Genomic DNA, 20,351 nt, shown 5'->3' on the forward strand with positions numbered 1-20,351 from the left:
AGTCCCCATGGAGCAGGATTTGAAGACCTCTAAAATACCTGAAAAAAAATAAAAAATTGCATTATTAATCCTAAAAACTTATCCCACAAAAAGGAAGTTGTTAGGATCTGTTTCAATTAGTTGCTGTTCATCTGAACAATTCATCTCTCCAGGGGATGCCTAACAAACGTGCCCGCATTCTCCACCAATAAGCTGTTGGGAAAAAAACACACCTTGACTCCACAAAGACACGAATATGCTCAAGTTTACTGAAGACAAAATTCGACACACTTCCAAAGTTCATAGAAATGAGTAAGAGGATCCAGCCTCAAACTAACTTAGAATAAAGAAATACTTGTACTTATAGGCATATGGATAATCAGTCATTTCTGCAGGTACAAAGTACAGATCATTTTAGCATCTTCCAAATGTGGGCCATTTCTCAATACTCTTTTTTTTGGGTACTGTTTTTCACATATAGTAGGGAAGTATTAGATTTCGGATGCATGTGACTTGATAGACTACAGAATTAAAAAGAATTCAGTTTTGTGCTATAGTCTGATGAGATTCTCCAGCATACGGTCCATTTCATTTCTCTGCACCTTGTACCCTCAATCTTTCCAATCGTGATATGCTTTTCCAGTTATCTTTCCCTTCGAAAAACACCGAGTTTCAAAATGTGTTGCAAAATATGCTTTTTATTCATATAGGTTTTAGTTTCAAGATCATATTAAAACTAATTTTGTCAAATTATCCAAAAGAAATTGAGATAGTTGACATAGTGACTGAAAAAGGACATGGTAATGGTCATCACCATGTGGGTTCCTTAAAGGGTAACTATCTGGGTGAATGCAAATTTGTTGTATCTTACATATTATAATGATAAAGTGTTTCCAAGAAATAAAGTCCCAACAAAAGACGATTCAAAATATCAGTGTTCCTGGAAATAAATGGAAGAAAGAAGACCAATCACCAATAAATGAACGGAAGACTGATCACAAATAAATGGAAGAAAGTAGACCAATACAGTATGCAAATATGACAAGGACGTAATTACTGTCATTTTGATTTTAAATTCTAATTATATAATTTAAAAAATTATATATTTTCAAATGTAATTTTTTTTAATGACTCTTAAAACTAAAGGTTCCAAAGAGGTTTGTTTCACAGTGATGCCATAGAAGAACCATTTTGGGTTCTACAGTGAACCGTTCTTAAAAGAATATTTTTTTCTTAGTGTGAAGATTATTTGAATAATCTAAAGAACCTTTTGTGGAGTGAAAAGGTTCCATGGATGTTAAAGGTTCTTAATGGGACCTTAAATTCCAATAAAGAACCTTTATTTTAAGAGTACATGGTTTATAAAAAAAATAGAACACTGGAACACTGGAAACTAAAACTGGCTTCTTTTGGAGAAAATTCTGTTGGCTGACAAAAATACACAAACTAACTGGCACATTTTTCCAGAAATGTTAGTTACTTTGTATTATCTCCAAACTCTTGTCTAAAAACAATAGCACATTAGTTTACAATAGACTTACACATGCATTTTACACTTTTGTTTGAGTAATATTGCAGAAAATTATGGAAAAGAAGAAACAGAATGTTTGTGGAACATAGTTACGCACATTACTGCATAATCACTCACATTACTACTTTTTTCTTTTCTTTTTTTTTACTGCAACAGAAAAAAAAAAATCACTGTAAAATGTGGATGGATCTTGTTTGTCCTGATTTACCTGGGTGGAATTACTCCACTTTATGGCATTATAAAGTATTTGCATGTATATATGTAATGCAGAGTGTTTCAGAAACAAGGAAGAGGAGGATCCAAGTGCAGTATGACAGTTTATTAACAAAATAACAAAACCAGGCAACAGGGGACAGGCAAAAACCAGAGTAAATCCAAACAAGGGTAGAACAGAACTGAAACCACAAAACATTCACTAAGGACAACACCAGACAAAGAACATGAGAAACACTTGGGTATATATATACACTCAAGGGGAGAATGGCAAACAAGACACACCTGGGAACAATCAGGAACAAATCAACAAGAAAAACTACAAAGGACTACAAAACATGGCACAGAACAGGAAATAAGTCCACACAAGACAAGGGGAACACAAGACAGGAGTCATGACAATATACGGTATCTCACAAAATTGAGCACCCCTCACATTTCAGCAAACATTTTAGTATATCTTCTCAAGGGACAATACTATAGAAATGAAACTTGGATATAGATTAGAGTAGTCACTGTGCTGCTCGAATAGCAGTATACATTACATGTCCTCTGAAAATAACTCAACATATGCCATTATCGTCAAAATAGCCGGCAACAAAAGTGAGTACACCCTAAGTGAACATGTCAAAACTGTGTCCAAAATGTCAATATTTAATGTGAGCACCATTGTTATCTTGCACTGCCTTAATCCTCCTGGCTATGGAGTTCACTGGGATCCTCTTCCACTCCTCCATAATGACATCACGGAGCTGCAGGCACAAATTTGAACTGCTCTAATACATACATACAAATTTGTATGGTCCTGTCAAGCAGACAAAAACATGAAAATGATGAATAGGACATGTGGCTTTGCATGGTTAAATTATGTACTGCTATTATTACTTAAGGTGTACTCACTTTTGTTGCCAGCTATTTTGACAATAATGGCTGTATGTTGAGTTATTTTCAGAGGACAGTAAATATATACTGCTATACAAGCAGCACAGTGACTACTCTAAAATATATCCAAGTTTCATTTCTATAGTATTGTCCCTTATACTAAAATGTTTGCTAAAATGTGAGGGGTGTACTCACTTTTGCGAGATACTGTACAATAAACATAGAAATAAGTAGTAATAAGAAGTTCCTGGCTATGGCAAATAAGAATATTTTAATCATTTTAATATTCTAAAGATCAAATAAGTACCCTTTTTGCCTTTTTATCTATTTTTATTGTCTGCTGTTCCTTTTTATTAAGAGATTTATGAATCTAATTTAATGTTAATCTATTCCATTAACATTTTCTTTTTTTTTTTTTCTAATCATGTTATCCAAATGCATAAGACCCCCCCCCCCCCCCCCCCCCATTTTTTATTATATTTACATTGCACTTGCACTTGGATCACTTATTATTGTTGTTGTGATTGTAACAGAAGCATGCTGGGTGGAGATTGATGAAGAAGACAGGTGAGATTCCACACTGGAGACTGGAACAACCTGTTTGCATGTTCCAGGTAACAGGGGAGGGGCTTAAGTCCAACATACACCTTTAGATCTGTAGAGAGGTCTGGACTTGTTTCCTATGCTGTCAGTGTAATTTAAACCTGAAGATAATAGTTCTACCATTTTGAGTACTGTATAATGATTAGACAGAGAAATGTTTTTTTTTAAATTTCTTGGTTAAAATAAACGTGACATACATTCAAGAGATTTCCTGTAGTGAAAGAGTTACACTTTCATAGCAGTTGTATTTGGTTTTGATCATTTGTTTAAACTCAATCTCTGTGGGAGCTTAAGATGGATCTGCTGTCTTTGCGGCTGGTGACTTATTCATAGAAACAGAGATTAATCAGATGTGGTGAGTATGACTCTTATTGTCTTTAATTAGTAACTGAGGCTTTTACTGAACACTTATTGTTTTTAGTATTATTATATTCCTCCTGTTGTTATTGTAATATCTAATATATATTTTTAAGTTGTTCTGGCCCTTTAAGTCAAATATGGATAGCAGCAGACTAATCATGCCAATTTGCATTTTTCTATTTATGTAATGTTGTATAACCTCATGTTAAATATGGTAAAACTTTATAATAAGGTTGCATTAGTTAATATAACTACTTAAGTAACGTGCAACTAACATGAACAAACAATGAACGGCTGTCTTTTTAACTAACATTAACAAAGATTAATAAATACTGTAACAAATGTATTGCTCATTGTTAGTTTGTGTTTGTTAATACATAAACAAATGAGACCTTATATATCAGTGTCTTGTACTGTATAATGTTTTTGCAGGGAAGATTGAGGATAAACTTTCAGCCCTTTTTAAACATGATTTAATGACACAATGACCTGCTTTCTGGCCTGCATGTTCACATTGCTCCAGATATATCTGGTGCCATCTAAAGGTAGCGTACATTTTTTATGCATCTGAATTGTGACATGAAAGTCACAAATGGTAACCTCCCTTCTTAACCTCACAATATAAATATTTAAATATATTTTGTTGCACGCACCCTGGAATTGTCGATACATGTTGCCTTGTATAGGTATGTTTTGTAATGCTACAATTCCTTTTTTTCTCTCTCTTATTTACAGCAATGCTTTTTCCTCCAGAGAACCTAACTGTAGGATTATTGGATTTTAAGGCTACAGCTGAATGGCTTCCTGGACAAGGAAACCCTCCTGGCACCAAATACACCCTGGAGTTTATAACTGCACACAAAATGTACATACCTTTCATACCTGACTTTTACGCTTTTAATCTATTTTCAGATAAATGCTTTTTTTTTTGTAACAATTTAGTTTGCAGTGTCCTTGTTACATATGTTACATGTACTTACCATAGCAATAACAGTAAATAATGCATAATTACATGCAACTAACCCTCAACCAAATCCTGCCCTAACCCTATAGTAAGTACATGTAATTGTTTAATATTACTTAGTACTTAAATATATAATTACACTGTAACAATGACACCTTAAAATAAAGTGTAACCTTTTTTTTACAGTATGTGTACTTATAGTGTACTTATCTAAGAAACTTAGAAAATACTGGGTAGTATAAGGTAAGTACAGGGGTTAAGGTTAAGTTTAGGAGTAGGTTCAGGCTTAGTATTACCCAGTTATTGTAATTACTGTAATAAGTACATCGTATGTACATGGGGAACAGGACTGTAAAATAAAGTGCTACCGACTTTTGACAATGCTTTATTGTACTCATGAAGGTGTTTTTCAAGCAGGTCTACAGGAAAGTGGATTCGGTCTCCACACTGCACTAATATAACCATACTGAAATGCGAGCTGACCTTTGACCCGCAACCTGATGAGCTCTTTTGGAATTATTTTGTGAGGGTCAATACCACATTTAGAGGGATGAGCTCCAAATGGAGTACAACATCGAAGTCTTTCCAGCCATATGGAGACAGTAAGTTCAATTATATTATAAGTTGCTTTTAAAATGAATGTCATAAATTGTTTTTGTCAAAAAAGTTCAAATAATGCTCTTCTGAAATGATTGTGCTTGACTCTCTGTTGGATCTTTCTTTAGCTCGTCTGAGTTCTCCGAATTTAACTATCTCAACTGAGCAAAAGTCCATTCATGTTACTTTTAGTCATTGGCTGGAATCAAAACCAGGGATCAGACCATTGGAATTCCTGCTATACCTTTGTGGGAAAAGTCCCGCAGGGGAATCAAAGGTAATCGGCTAGAATATTTGTTTCAATGTACCATATCCGCTTATTATGAAATTTCAGAATGTTTCGCAATTTAGAATGCATTACTTAATTGAAATGAGTCCATATTTCCTTATTTTTTTGGTAAGTGTGTAGTTCCGATATCAACCTCAAAATCTCCCTACATTTTCACTGATGTGCCATCTGGCAAGAACTACTGTGTTAGTGTTTCTGCCAGTCATCAATCCGCCTCAAAGAACAACAACTTCAACACCACCAAATGTATCTTTCTAGGTAGTGGATATACATTTTTATATATTTCTTTTTACAAATACAGCATAAGATCATTTTTGTTTATTGGGGTCAGTAAAAAAAATTGCTGCCTTACATTTTTACGCACAATCAACTCTGATGTATAAGTAATTTCAACTTAAATTACATTAACTTTAAAAAAAGTGAATTGCTTAACTTATTATGATGAGTTAAAGCAATGAAAAACCATATGCTGTCATCATTTATTGATCATTTAATTGTTTACAGTGTAAGATTTGTTTTAGATAGAAATGAATACTTTTATTCAGCAAGGATGCATTAAATTGATCAAAAGTGACAGTGAATGTATTTATAATGTTACAAAAGATTTCTATTTCAAATAAATGCTGTTCTTTTCAACTTTCTATTCATCAAAGAATCCTGAAAAAAAAGTATCATTCTTTCCACAAAAATATTAAGCTGCAAAATCAACAAAAATAAGAAATCTTTCTTGAGCAGCAAATCAGCATATTAGAATGATTTCTAAAGAATCATGTGACACTGAAGACCAAATAAATGGCTGCTGAATATAAATTTTTGCTATTACAGAAATAAATTACATTTAAAAATATGTTAAAATAGAAAAGAGTTATTTTAATTTGTAATAATATTTAACAATACTATTTTTGATCAAATAAATGCAACCTTGGTGAGCATAATTATTGACCCCAAACTTTTGAGCAATAGTTTATGTATGCATATTTCTGCTGTATATATGCTAATGTGTCTTTTATGTTCTTAAAGACTCTTCTAGAAACTCTGTGCTAATGGTGTGCATTGCGGCCATTCTGCTGATTACCTTTTCAACTGGGATTGTTGTGATTTTTGGTTGTTTTTACAAGACAAGGCTTATAATCAGGAAACTCGGCATTCCAGATGCCTTGGTATGTATTGGAATAATTCTGAAGCTCCTTAAACTTAGTATATGTATTATTTTGACTTGAGAATTTAAGCTGCATTTATCATTAGTTATATGAAAGTAATTCACTTAACATTATTTGATTGAGTTTTTTGAATATGCACCTTCAAACATGTTTAATATTTATATATATGTACATTTATTATGAATATATAGGCCCCAAAAGTATTTAATGTCTGAATTTCATTGCATTATTTACAAAATATCAAACCAAGTGTTTTCTGCAAACAAATTAGATCAGATCTAACTTCACTTTTTCAATTATTTTTAACCAACTGGTCTTGGTTTTAGTGGATGCATTAATTCATTTGACACAGGTGAAATATTTTGACCAAAGTGTGTTTATACATATTACATTTTGGTAACTTTTACCATTGTTGGGCAAATTTTCACGGTTCCCCACGCAGATTTCACACACTATAAAAAGTGATCAGTTAACTTAACTCAAAAAAAGTGAGGAACTCTGTTGCCTTTAAATCATTGAAGTCCCCCTGTGGTGAAAAGATTTTAATGTTGTTTATATGTCTATGTGGTGTTTTTAATGTGCTTTAAGACAAACCATGAGCAAATTCATGTCAACACCATTGCTGAATATTTTCTCCTTAAAACTGCCCTGAACCAAAGACAGTCTCAAAAACACGGTTTGAAATCGCTGGTGTTTCTGACGTCACAAACTACCTTATAACCAATCACGTCAACGTGTGAATGTCAACGAGTGGATCACAACGGGTGTAGTTACATACAAGCTATTTTAAAGTCCAACTGAAATCAAAATTGACCCTATTTACTTTGTTAGCACATATTACTAGTCTTGTGGTGAAAAATTAATCCGTGCAAGTTAATACACAGAAAAAAATTGTTTTCCGTCGTAATCTTTAATCAAAGTCTGAAAAGTTACTTCCGGTCTGGAATGGCGTTCCTTCTCTGATGATGTAGGTTTGACGGCTTGGGTTGGGAAACGCTTAACCACTCCCCTCAAACCGTTAGTCTGCTATGAGCAGAGATGGAGAGGAGGAGCGCTAGAGTAAAACCCTGCCCTCTGTTCAATATTCCGTTTCACTGGGAAATACGTCACAACACTGGAGAAAAGTCGTTTGCAACTTCCGGTTCACGCGGACTTTAAAGAAATAATGATTTTTTTTTTTTTAAATATGTCATTTTTGTGATCAAAGATGAGTTTTTAAGGGATAGGCCACATTTATTGACTACAGGGGGACTTTAAGTAATAAACTTCATGCATAACTTCATGAACTTGATTACAAATAATTTAATTTTTTCAATTACGCATGGTTTATTTACATTTGAAAGTGACTTCTTTGTAAGATATGCTTCATACATTGCTATTGACAATAGACATGGAATTGGAAATGGACTTTTTTGCCCATGCATGAAATTTCTCCAACATTTTGTGACCACACCTTAAGATTCGAAATACTTTTTGGGGACACTATATATGATGAATATTTATGAATAAACTGTAACTCTAATAAGGTTCCATTAGTTAACATTAAGTTAACTAAACTTACATGAACAAACAATGTGTATAATAAATAAATGCAATGCATGGTAGAGGATAATTATCATTTACAATAATAGTGTTTATATGTCCTTTACAGATCATTTTTCCAGGAAATAATTGTGTCCTCCTAAAACTAATCCCTGAGGAATTCCAAAAAATGATACAGACCTGGCAAAAACCACTACCGGACAAAAAGGATGGTGTTTCTGTCCCAGAGGAGGATTCCGAGGATGGCTCTCAGTTCTACCATCAGAGGGAAAACCTCCTAGAGCAAGCTGAGGAGGCTGAGACGTCAAATCAGTGTTATAAGTACACAACAGCTACTTATTTGGAATTTAGTGAAGAAAGTGAACTATCCGAGAAGGATGATGATGATGTGCATCCAGTTACCCCTGCGTCTTTATGTAATTGTTCTTCAGAATCATCCAAATTTCTACAAGCAACTACTGTGAACACTTTTGTGAACTCTGAGATGGATATATATTGTGCAGCGGAAACTCCCTGTTCTTCTGACAATGATTGTGAAAGTGAAGTGCCTGTTGAAGAGGAGGAAGAGAAGGAGGAAGAGGATGTCTACGAATACGAACCAAGGCATGATATAAATTATTAATGAACTGGAGGTGACCTTTGGAATAATGAACAGACTTCCAAATCTCCACAGAGTATGTGATGGCCCTCAGGGGATATTTTAACCCTACTTCCCAGATGAAGTCTGCAACCAAATTCAAGCAAAAAAGTATCCTCCTTCCACCTGAGCAACCCAAGTAGACATGCAAAACTTGGTGACGGCATATTCAGAACATCAGGGATTAACACTTGAGCAGACATTGGCATAGAAACAAAATCTGGGGTCTGTTATACCTGGAGAGAACTATGCGTTAACATTCCCTTTCAGAACTCAGAACTCTCTTCTGCATCAGGAACTCTTGGAACTTCCATATATCATGCTCTGTACATGAAGACCTGTTTAGACACTTAAGCTAAATTCTGTATGGTAGAGTAGAAGGAATATTTGACATTTGGCCCTTGCTGGTTAATGGCCACTTTGTCGCTTATTGCCCAGCTTTGAGTTGAGGTACTACATTACCATTCTGTGGCACCACTGCAAAAATCCCCTTTTGGAACATTTATTTTAAAGAGTGGGTCATGTTGAACAGATTTTGGACTAAGGAAAGCATGCCTACTTTAGAAATAGATGGAGCTGCACATTCTGCAGCACGTCACAGTGATGCAACTCGTTACGTGACTAACCATTTTGTAAATAAATTGCCGTCTGGAAACACATTGTTGACGGACTCCAGGTGCTACATGAAGCAATTTATGATGCAGTGCAATACCTGATTGACCTGAACCATTGGACAAGTGTATCTATTGTGTATTCTGTGTTGTAAATCATACAAAACTCATACCATAATTGAAGATTATTGTGTGTGTATATATTTACACAAAGTGACTTTCAAAAGTCTGAGACCACTACGGTGAAAATGTTTTTGTTCCAGCTTTTAAATGGGCAGATATTGTATTTGAAACACTATGGCCTGGTTTTTACAGACAAGGCTTAGTTTAAACCAGGATTAGGACATTTAAGTAAGTTTTATAAACATGCCTTAGAAAAAAAAAATTACTGATGTTGAGTAAAACATAATTTTGCATCTTGAGACAAAACAATGGCACTGACAAATTTTACGATTTGTCAGCAGATGTTGCTTTCAGTCAAAACAGCTCAAACATGCATTTTAGGCTGGGACTAAGCCTAGTCTGTGAAACTGGGTATATAAGGTCTTAATCTTAATTCCAAACTTCTCCAAAATCAAAATTACTAGAAAAAAAGTTGGTGGTCACACCAAATATTGATTTGATTTAAATAACCGAAGTTAACTGGGAAATAAGGAACTTTGGTAACACTTTACAACAAGGTTTCAGAGTTAACCACATTGGCTTACATGAACTAACAATGAAAAACACTTCTAAAGCAATTATTAATCTTAGTTCAAAATAATTTTAATATTTACTAATACATTTGTAAAATCAAAAGTTGTATCTGTTAACATTATTTAATGGACCTGAGCTAAAATAAACGAACAATGAACAGTTGTATTTTTATTAACTAACGTTTACAAAGATTAAGAAATACTAACAAATGTATCGCTCCTTGTTTTTAGTTAATGTTAGTTAACGCATTAACTGACGTTAGGTAATAAGACCTTATTGTAAAGTGTTGCCGAAACTTTTAATTTCATTATTTTTGAAAACGCCCTCACAAGCACTTAAAAATGGTGTAGTTCTATATGATTTTCAGTTTCTTATGTATCGACTCAGATTTGTGTTTGGGCTATACCTTCTGATGTAAGATTCTTTGTTCAAACAAAAATGTCACTGAATTTTTCGCAGTATTTGTAAAAGTAATGTTTGTAAATTGAAAATTGATATCGGCTTCCGGTACACTAACACAAAAGATAACCATGCAATGTTATTGTGCCAGCTTTATTTCATGTCATCTCCTTCCATAAGTATGTGAATGTGTTTATGTAAAAGGTATTATTATCATTGGTCATTATGCATACTGGGGCACAGCTCATCTTGTTTGTAAATGAAAAATTTGACAGTTTGAGAGTGTGAAAGTTTTGTTTACATGAAATAATACTGACTGTAATGCTGCATAATCCTTACTGAACGCTGCCTTTAATGGTGCTAAGGAGGCCATTTATTTTATGGTTGAAGAATAATTAACCCCTCATATAAAAGAGTCAAGAAAAACACTGATAAATGCTATACATTTATTTTTGTTTATGAAGTTGCAAATAAATATTGAAAAATATAAATATGCAATAGTGCTACTTTGGAGTAAATATAATTGATTTCTTTCTATTTACACATTTGGGTGATTTTAAAGATTATTTACCAATTGCCATTTGTAGACAAAAGTGAGAAATATCTCACTAAAGTCTTCTGTTCCCTTCTTTTTCCATCTCTCTTTCCTACTTTTTTGTCCTCCAGTCAGTCTCCCCCAAACAGTGAAGAGAAAAACCCTTTCCTTCCATCTTCCCCACGTACACGCAGTGACTTGGTGGTGCGCGTGCCTCTTTGAAAGCCTGTCTGTTCCTTTTTGTTTTCCTTTTCCTTCTCTTGTTGTTGGAGTTCAACCTGATGATAGATCACCATACGCATGTCCTCCTGGAACAGAGCAAAACTACATTTTACATACTGTACAGTATAATAAATAATTAATAAATAAATACATGCAATGCAATGCATAGCAAAGGTAACCTATTATTTTACATCAGTGGTTTTCAATCCTGGTCCTGGGGACCCACCGCTCTGCACATTTTATGTTTCTCTTACCTGACTGACTTCAGTTCAGTTGATGAAGCTTTTTGACGAGCTCATGATCTGAATCAGGTGTGTTAAATAAGGAAGGAACATACAAAATGCGCAGAGCGGTGGGACCAGGATTGAAAACCACTGATTTACAATAATACAGTGTTTGAGTGTCCTTTACAGTTTGGTATTTCAGGAACTAAAAGGGTCCTAATACTAACCCCTGAGGTACTCCAAACAAATGCAGTGAACACAGAAGAATGTTTCTGCATTCGAGAAAAAATGTCAAGGACGGCTCTCTGTGCAGTACATAGTAGATATACATTTTCTAAATGTTCTGGGTGGTTTCTAGGGAGTAACTCTTTACTAACAAAATCCAGTAGACCTATCAAAACTGAATTAGAAATCAATTGCATGTTACCAACCTGCCAAGACTCAACTTCCTGTGACAGTGCCACCTTGTGTTTGATGGTGTTCAGAAGTTGCTGGTTGAGTGCATCACGTTCTTGCCGGGCCAAAATGATCTCCTCTTCCAAGGCACTAATGGGTGAGAGAGAAGGAAAACTAGCGGACCACAGACTATTATGAAAAATGTACCCCATTCATAACAGATCATTAGCTTATCCCTTTATCTCTGGAGTGACATTCAGGGAACAAAACCATATAGATATAGATTAAAAAGCACTTTGATCCAGTTCTCACCTATAAGTAGGTTTACCAGTACTGTTACGAAACGGCTTTACCTCCTCCCTCAGCCCTTCTAATTCTGTTTCTCTGGACTGTAGCTGATGAAAGAACACAACATCACATATCACCTTAGATGAAAACTCAGTCTATAAGCATGCATTGATGTCCTCTTTTATAAGTCGCTTTGGATAAAATGCATAAATGTAAATGTCACTGTAGCTAACCTCTTTCTGTAACCTATGAATCTCTTCTTCTTTTTCTTGCAGAATGGCTGAATGGGCTAAAATGGTTTCTTTAGCCTGTTGGAGATAAAAATCACAATCAGTCAGCAGAAATAGATAATGGCCTGCCTAATCTAAAAAGAGAGCTGGGTCAGGAGAGAAACAATTAATTTAACATGATTAAAACCCAGTCAATTCACATAACTGTGCACTAAACATTTGCTACAAGCTAAGTTGAAGCATGCACACCAATCTTTTCTCTAAGCAGGGGTTGAGAGCTACCTGGCACTGTTGGATCTCACTCTGAAGTGACAAAGGGAAGCAGGTAGCCTCCCCCAGACTGGCTTCTTCTCCCAAGGCTTGAACCCTTTGCTGTAGGGTACGGTTGACCGTTCGCAGCTGAAACACTGTGCTGTGCTCCTGTTCCAGCTGTGAAAGAGCCAGAGACAGCCAGGCTGAAACTCTCTAAGGGTGGATGGACTCTGACCAGCAAAACCTGACCAGCAGTCAAAGCTGTGCCATGAAACCTAGGATGTCCAATTCCCAATTCACATTCTATTAAATTAGGACCAATAGTATGCAGGACTTTATTTAGTGTGACTCTGGATATAGTGTACTATATGGCTACCCTGACATCTGTGGATTTTCTAACGCCATATCCATTATGCAAAAAGAGTAGTATGACCGAATACACAGTAATTAAAAAAACAGTAGTCAAAAAGTACACAGATGACGTGCTACTTCCTCCAAGATTCGGAAGTGTGCATTTGATGAACACTTTACTATCTTATTAGGCTACGGGAGAGGATTAATACATAGCAGTGAAGTTACGCAACTGAGGCTGGTAGGTCACGTGACAGTAACAAGATGGCGGATGTAGTACGTCTTGATTACATTCATAGTACCCATATTTGTACTATACAGAACACACTTTCAGTTTTGGTTTAAAGTACGAAAATTAAATGAAAATCAAATAATTAAACAATTAAAATTATAATCCCTTTATATTAAGCCATTTTATTTGTGCAACGAATGAATGAAGTTGCCAAAAGTCACAGATCTAATAGTTATTTTTTCCCATCCCAATAATTGTCAAGGTTAAAGGGTCTAGGTTTGGCTGGTTAGCATAGTCCAGTTAGCCCTTGCTGCAACATCTTTTTCCATTGACATCTATTTAAAAATATCCATATATTCAGACTAAAAAAAAAACTTCTGCAAGGAAAATACACTATGGTTCAAAAGTTTGGGGTTGGAATTTTTTTTTTTATGTTTTTTGAAAATGTCTTGTGCTGAGCAGGTATGCAAAAATAAGGTGCAAAATAAAACATCACACATTTTAGGAGATACATCCGTTTGCTAGTTTTGAATCGTGATTGGTTAAAATGTTTTAAAATGTATAAATTTTACAATGAATTTTATTGGGTTATTTGGGTATTTTTATTATTATTATTATTATTAACAATTGGCAGTTGTGCTGCTTAATATTTTTCATTATTTTTGGATGAATAGAAAGTTCAAAAGAGGCTCAAAACATAGATTTGAAAAAGCTTTACAGTCAATTTTTGATCAATCTAATGTATTAAAAAGCTTTATAATAAGGTTTCATTTGTTAACATTAGTTACCTAAATTAAATTAACATTAACTACGAGTGAACAATACTTGAGTAAATGTTAATTTCAACCTTTACTAATACATTAAGATCAAAAGTTGTATCTTAACATTATTTAATGCACTGTGAAATAACATTTTTTATTAACTAACATTAACAAAGAAATGCTGTAAGAATATATTGTTCATTGTTAGTTCATGTTAGTTATTGCATTGACTAATGTTATTACACGTCTCTTTGGAATACTTGATTCTGATTGTTCAATCGCACCATCCAGCGGTGTTTTATTCCAAGGTAAAAACTGATAACACAGGCTCATCCGGGTAACTGACGTCAGCGTTATACGCTTGCTAGGAAAGCTTTTTCTTCAAGGAAGTTTTGCGTTTGGTGAGCTAATAAAATATTAAAATTCAAATCAATATTTTGTGAAAAATTATTTAATCATGCCATCTGTGTATCGAGAACCCGCTCTCTTGTTTCACACAAACGCAGCTGCTGCCATTTTGCAACGATTGCTTGTACAGTTATGTATTTTAAGATAACGAACAGGTGCGATTTTAAAACAGTTTTATCTCAAATCAATATCTCTTATCCCCATAATTATTTGTATGGCAAAATGTTGTGTAATAAGTGGTATGACTGTACCGTATCCCTTAAAAGTCCTTCTAGTTTGAACTTGCTGATTTCTCCACAGAAGCTTTGCATTTTAAGACCTAATAAAATATTTTGTGTCTAATTATTTATTTATGTGGCAAGTTATTATGTGTGATACAAGACACTGATTAAGTACATTATCCATTAACAAATGTGTAAAGTGTTACCCAAATGATTTTTTTTTTTAAATCATACTGATCCCAAATTTTTGAACGGTAGTGAATATATATGGCTGATATTTCATCATATTAAACTAGATATTTTCCTTGTGCTTCATTCTTTTTGGAAGACTCGTGAAATGTACTTCCCAAAAGTACTGGTAGTGGGTGTTTGTAGATGAGGACCTTGTGCTGCTTCACAAAATGCTATCATTTAGTTCTTATGTTGAATGTAGGGTGTAAATTATGATTATATGTGGCATGTATATGACAATTACACAGAGATTCCCACTCTCTCCTTCTGCTCTTTACTCTCCTGTCATCATCAGGTACATCCTTCCTCACCTCAGTTTTTTGATCTTTCAGGCTGGTCTGTAGCTCAATCACCCTCTCTCTCAATCCATCCCTCTCAGATCTCAGCCGGTCATTGTCTTCTTGAGTTGAATTCAATCGTTCATCAATACGAATACAGCGCTCTTTCAGGACCCTGTTCTATGGTACAAGATCAGTGAAAAATAATAGACAGAAACAGTGAATCAACATACTGTCTTTGATTATTTTGCCATAAATCAAAGTTGATAATATCAAAATATCAGCCGATTAATTCAACTTTTGTGTCTATACATGTCTTTACCTCTGCTTGCAGGCTGTCCAGTCTAGCAGAGCTTATAGATTTGTTGAAACTTGAATCCTCCATTTCTTCTCTCAAAGCACGAAGCTCTGAGCGCAAAGTATGCTCTAAAGTCACCGCCTGGAAGAATGATAGAGGATGGAAAGGGTTTACATGTAGTCAAACATGACATGAGACAGATAGCTAAACCTACTGATCTACATTCCAGCCCTGCATTTAACTGTATCAGTGTTCCTACGTCACTAGACACATTTACCCACTATACCTGAATGCCTCTGAAAAGATTTGCGAGAAGATGTTTAAACCAGGAAACTAGGGAATTAAAGCTTCTGATTGGTCACCTCTGCCAGCTGTTCCACAAGTTTTTGGTTGTGGTTGGACAGCTGAGTGAGCTGCTCGCTCTCCTCGCGTCGCCGGTCACGACTCTGAGCGTGTTTTTGTTCCAGCTGCGCACGCAAGGATGTGATGTCAGCCTGTAGTTCTGCTTCCCGCTGACTTGCCTCGAGGTCCCGCACCTCCAGACGTCGCTGCAGCATGTGTTTCTCCTGCTGCGTAGCCTGTTGCACATCAAACTTAGTAATTCACACACTTTAAAAGAGGTATTTAATGATGTTAAGAAGATCGATGCAGAATCATATCTACCTAAATGGACTTCTATGCTGAAATGTTTAGTTTGAGGTTCTTGAAGGTATTTTTTTAATGTGTATAACGTTACAATAAAATAGGTTCTATTAAAGTTCCCCTGTGGTGAAAATCAAATGTTTAATGTTGTTCATATGTCTATGTGGTGTTTTTAATATGCTTTAAGACAAACCATGTGCAAATTCATAAGTCAACACCATTGCTGAGTGTTTTCTCCTTAAAACTGCAGTGAACCAAAGACAGTCTCAAAAACGCGGTTTGAAATTACGTCAACGTGTGATCGTCAACGAGTGGATCTCTGAGCTGGTGTGAGTGAGTGGAGGCGGGACTAATTTGCATATTAATAGAAACGCGTATACTAAATGAGGCAAGGGTGTAGAGTTACAAGCTATTTTAAGGCATGACGAAATGATCAAAGATGAGTTTTAAGGGATAAAATGATTGACTACAGGGGGACTTTAAGTACCAAAAAAGGGTTCTGCTGTTGTAACAAGCCAAAACACTATTTGGGACCCCACACAAACTCCTTCTGAATGAAGAGCCACCATAAACTATAACTCTTGTCGCTTCATATGTCATAATTTCGATATGCAGGAAATATAAACACTCAAAATCAATAGTGTTTCAGTATTTTCCTCAAATATCTTTATTTCTTGTACTTCTTATCAGGCAAGTCCTCTAGTAGACTATTGCCAGTGTGTGTTAAAACATTCTTTATGCTACTGTTCAAATGTTTGGGTCCTTGCTGACTAAAAGTATTAATTTCTTCGTTTTTTTTTTTAAGTACTGACACCACAATATTTGAATGGTAGTGTATATCTAATCTATAAAAATATTTTATATAATTCTTCCATTACAATAATAAATAATTAGGCGTAAAAGTAAAATTGACACATTTTGGGATTTAAAACCAGGAAACTGGTTATCATTTTAGACATGATGGGTTATAATGATTTAGGTTTAAATGTTTTGTAATGTTTTACAATGCATTTAATTTGGTTATTCTTTATTTTTCTTCTGATTATATGCCGTTATTTACTCTTCCTATTTATATAATGACTTGAAGAAGTAACAATGTACTGTGTATGTGTTCAGCACCATAGAGACAAATTTCAATACAGTATAACAAGTATATTTCAATTAAATTCTGAAAATTAAGTTAGCTAAAAAAAACAAAAAACTGTTTAGACTGTTTACCAAATAAGAAATCAGACTTAAATGGTGTAAACTGTTTACACATTATATAAACATAAACAAGGTAACTATATAGGCTTAAGGTCTATCACACCAAGAACGATAACTAAAGAAATATATCAATAACTATATTTATAACCACACTGGTGGACGATAACGTTCTGTTTTTATAAGTGAGCGTCCAGTTACTGTGTTGTCTCCTGCTTTAAATGCTTGAACTTGGTAAAGTCGGTGGATTCTGATTGGCTTGTCAATGTTTTTTTTTGTTTTTTTTCATTTTTATCGGCTGGAAAAAATAATTCTGAAAGTGATTCCAACAATTAATCATTCCTCTCTGATTAGTCGTGATTGTTTTAGCTGTGATGTGGACTTATTCATAGAATTAGAATGATTATTAAAACTTATAATTATTGTTATAGGGGCCTTTATAGTCTCCATCTCTTTTGACCAAAGTCATCCTCATTCTTACCTCCATCTCTCTTTCCATCTGCTCTATCTGAGCAGCCAGCTCCACATTTTTCTCCAGTAAAGCTTGGCCCATCTCAGCCGCCAAAATCAGGTCTTTTTCCAGCAGAGTAGGGCTGCTGTCATCCTGAGGTGAGGCGAGAAGATCATCTGGTCCTATTGTAGGAGCCATGATCCGGTGACTGGAGGAAGAGAGTGAAGAAGAGAAGGGGAAGAAAGAATCCTCCAGGATGGGAGAGGGCAGGTTCTCTCTCTTGGATGTAAACATTGGTTCGTCCCTTGAGTTCACGGCTGAGCAGGACTCCTAGTGACCGTCCTGATAGTCAAACGTTGTTTATCTGCATCTTTCCCAGTCTAAATGCCTGGATTTTCCTTAAAGTAAAAAAACACACAAAAAAAAAAACACAATGGGTTACTCTGTAAACCTGACACCTGTTATGTTCTTCTTCTTGTGAACTTTGTAAGTTGATTTTGTATATCCTTCAAAAACGGATCAACCCTAGTGTGTGTCACATGAAGGGTGTACTGAGGCTGAATGTTCAGCCAAGAATGGAATCATCAGTTAATTTATTGTTTGCTTTATCTTGAATCGTCCGTATAATAATTCTCCCTATGGACAAAAACATGTTGGAACAGGTGACAATTGTGTTGGAACTCACCTTGAAATTTATGACACAATGTAGATAGGTGTATTCATTTACAATATCTAATCCTCCTGGACTGTATAAAGCTTGGATTTCTTCCCTACATGTGAGTCCTTCCTTATAAACAACACATTATCCAGAACTACCTTGGAGCATGTCTATTGTTGTCAAGGAGCTTCTTTTGTAGACATGACCAACATAACAAAGTGTCAGTGTTTCTCCCACATTCCAGTAGTCATTCAAGACTCCTCAGTGGCCCAGTGACTACACCCCTTACAATTGGCTAAACAGGTTTTAGAGAGCACAGGTGTCTGAGACATAGGTGACTCTGACCTCCTTAAATCTAAAATGCCATTATTTCACCACCATTATATGTAGCATAGCTGAAAAGTGTTTTCCTGGAAGAAGAAAAAAACAGGCTTCTTCTCTAATGGAGGATGCATAAACATGATGACATAAATAGATAAAACCAAAACCTCTGTAAAGTGGTTATTATTAACATTATGCCAATTTTATGACATTGAAATTGTTGAATCAACTACAACATTAGTCTACTGTCGTGTCGTGTTATTAAAACAACCCAAAGAGTTCGTATCAAATTCACTGCAAGAAAAGGCTTATTTAAAAGACTTCAGAATTTGAAAGAATGTGTTATATTCAAAATCGTTTTCTTTTAAAGTGAGAAAGCGTCTGCGTATAGTATAAATGTCCCTATTGACTATATAGAACAAATAATGCTTTGTTTTTCCTACCTGGGAAGTTCCTGCTCCAAACTTGGCTCGAAAGGTGACAGGGAGGTACTACCAGTCGCCTTGGAAGCGCTGTTGTAAAGTTAATTTAGGCACACCTTCTCATTGCGTCATCAGATAAATAGGAGGAGCCTAGTACCAACAAACAGGGAAGGTGTCACTGACGTCAGGCGTTCAGGTGAGATAGTTTGGAACTAAAAATAAAACACACCCACACTACACTTTATCCATGAATGTAAATAATATGGGGAAAATAAACTATAGTTTATATATAGGCTACCTAAAAAAATTAATAAAAAAAACAGCATTCATTTTGAAAAATAGAAGAGCTGTATTTTAATGTTTTTATATACTTTTATCTTCTTTAGGTTTTTTTCTATTATCTCATTGTATCTATTTTTTCCTGTTTATTCTACCCCCTGTAGAACACACACGTTTGTAAAAATAAAAAGTAATAAAAATAAATAAAAAATAGGGCACAGTGTATTAATAAGAAGGACATTTCCATATTGATTTTTACACAGGTGTTTTACCCGTATTTCGAATTACGCATTGCATTGTGTTGATTTTTAGGGTAAAGGAAATGTCTGCAAATGTAACGGATAATGTCCTGTCCCTGCCAGCACTGTGTGAACGTTTTTAATCTAAATGTGTATAGATTTACAATTGTTTTATTAAATATTTTTCTTTAAAAAAAATTGTTTTATCTCTTTATATGAAACATTAAAAAAATAATTATCAAATGAAATGAAAAAATAGGAAAATAAAATGCTTAAGTCTTCAAAGATAATTTTATAATAATGAAACCGTCCTCTATCTAAAACGTTGTATTAAAGTTAAGTATTCGTAATTTCCAGTATCAGATGTAGAAATTCTCAGCATAAAAGAAGCCATTCAGGGGCTGTTAGGTAATCTGCTCAGTGCTGCCACTTTGTGGTTAAAGTCACCCACTTCGTTACACAACTTCATACTGTTGCAGGCAAACCAGCTGCCAGTTATTAATGAACGGAGATGATCAAGAATCACATAAAGCTCATTTAAATTGAGCTTTGTTGGATTGATTATGATATTCTAAGGTGATTCAAATATGGAAATGGCTCAGAGAGACCATAAGGAATGTTTTGAATCAAAGTGAGTGTTGATTTTTGCCACTGTGAAAGGATGGGTTGTTCAAACCCTGGCGAAGGCCTCAGTCTCTGAAACTTGGCGCTATGGGACCTGTGGCCTGGCTGTGTCCCTCACTATA

General features: G+C 34.9%; 2 protein-coding genes across 5 annotated transcripts; one reads left to right on the forward strand and one right to left on the reverse strand.

Annotated features, from left to right (window-relative positions):
- The first annotated feature begins 3,264 nt into the window (after window positions 1–3,264).
- crfb12 (cytokine receptor family member B12) lies at window positions 3,265–10,773 on the forward strand. 4 transcript variants are annotated; one of them, XM_079871414.1, is made up of 8 exons: window positions 3,265–3,563; window positions 4,001–4,113; window positions 4,304–4,433; window positions 4,950–5,134; window positions 5,258–5,406; window positions 5,532–5,676; window positions 6,439–6,578; window positions 8,230–10,773. In XM_079871414.1, the coding sequence occupies exons 2-8, from the start codon at window positions 4,053–4,055 to the stop codon at window positions 8,740–8,742; spliced, it is 1,323 nt and encodes a 440-aa protein (XP_079727540.1). In that variant the 5' UTR covers window positions 3,265–3,563; window positions 4,001–4,052; the 3' UTR covers window positions 8,743–10,773. The 4 variants fall into 4 exon arrangements, with proteins under 4 accessions (XP_079727540.1, XP_079727538.1, XP_079727539.1 ...); XM_079871412.1 differs by having other exon boundaries at window positions 3,488–3,563; window positions 4,935–5,134; XM_079871413.1 differs by having other exon boundaries at window positions 3,488–3,563; window positions 4,947–5,134.
- bicdl2 (BICD family like cargo adaptor 2) lies at window positions 10,602–19,184 on the reverse strand. Its single transcript, XM_079871416.1, has 10 exons — window positions 19,109–19,184; window positions 17,717–18,084; window positions 15,753–15,968; window positions 15,415–15,531; window positions 15,126–15,272; window positions 12,641–12,787; window positions 12,362–12,436; window positions 12,153–12,235; window positions 11,876–11,990; window positions 10,602–11,306 (listed from the first exon to the last, which is right to left on the reverse strand). The coding sequence occupies exons 2-10, from the start codon at window positions 17,978–17,980 to the stop codon at window positions 11,130–11,132; spliced, it is 1,341 nt and encodes a 446-aa protein (XP_079727542.1). The 5' UTR covers window positions 17,981–18,084; window positions 19,109–19,184; the 3' UTR covers window positions 10,602–11,129.
- Window positions 19,185–20,351: the final 1,167 nt, after the last annotated feature.

This window comes from Squalius cephalus (assembly GCF_949319135.1).
Source record: "Squalius cephalus genome assembly, chromosome: 5".
In the NCBI taxonomy this organism is placed as follows: domain Eukaryota; kingdom Metazoa; phylum Chordata; class Actinopteri; order Cypriniformes; family Leuciscidae; genus Squalius; species Squalius cephalus.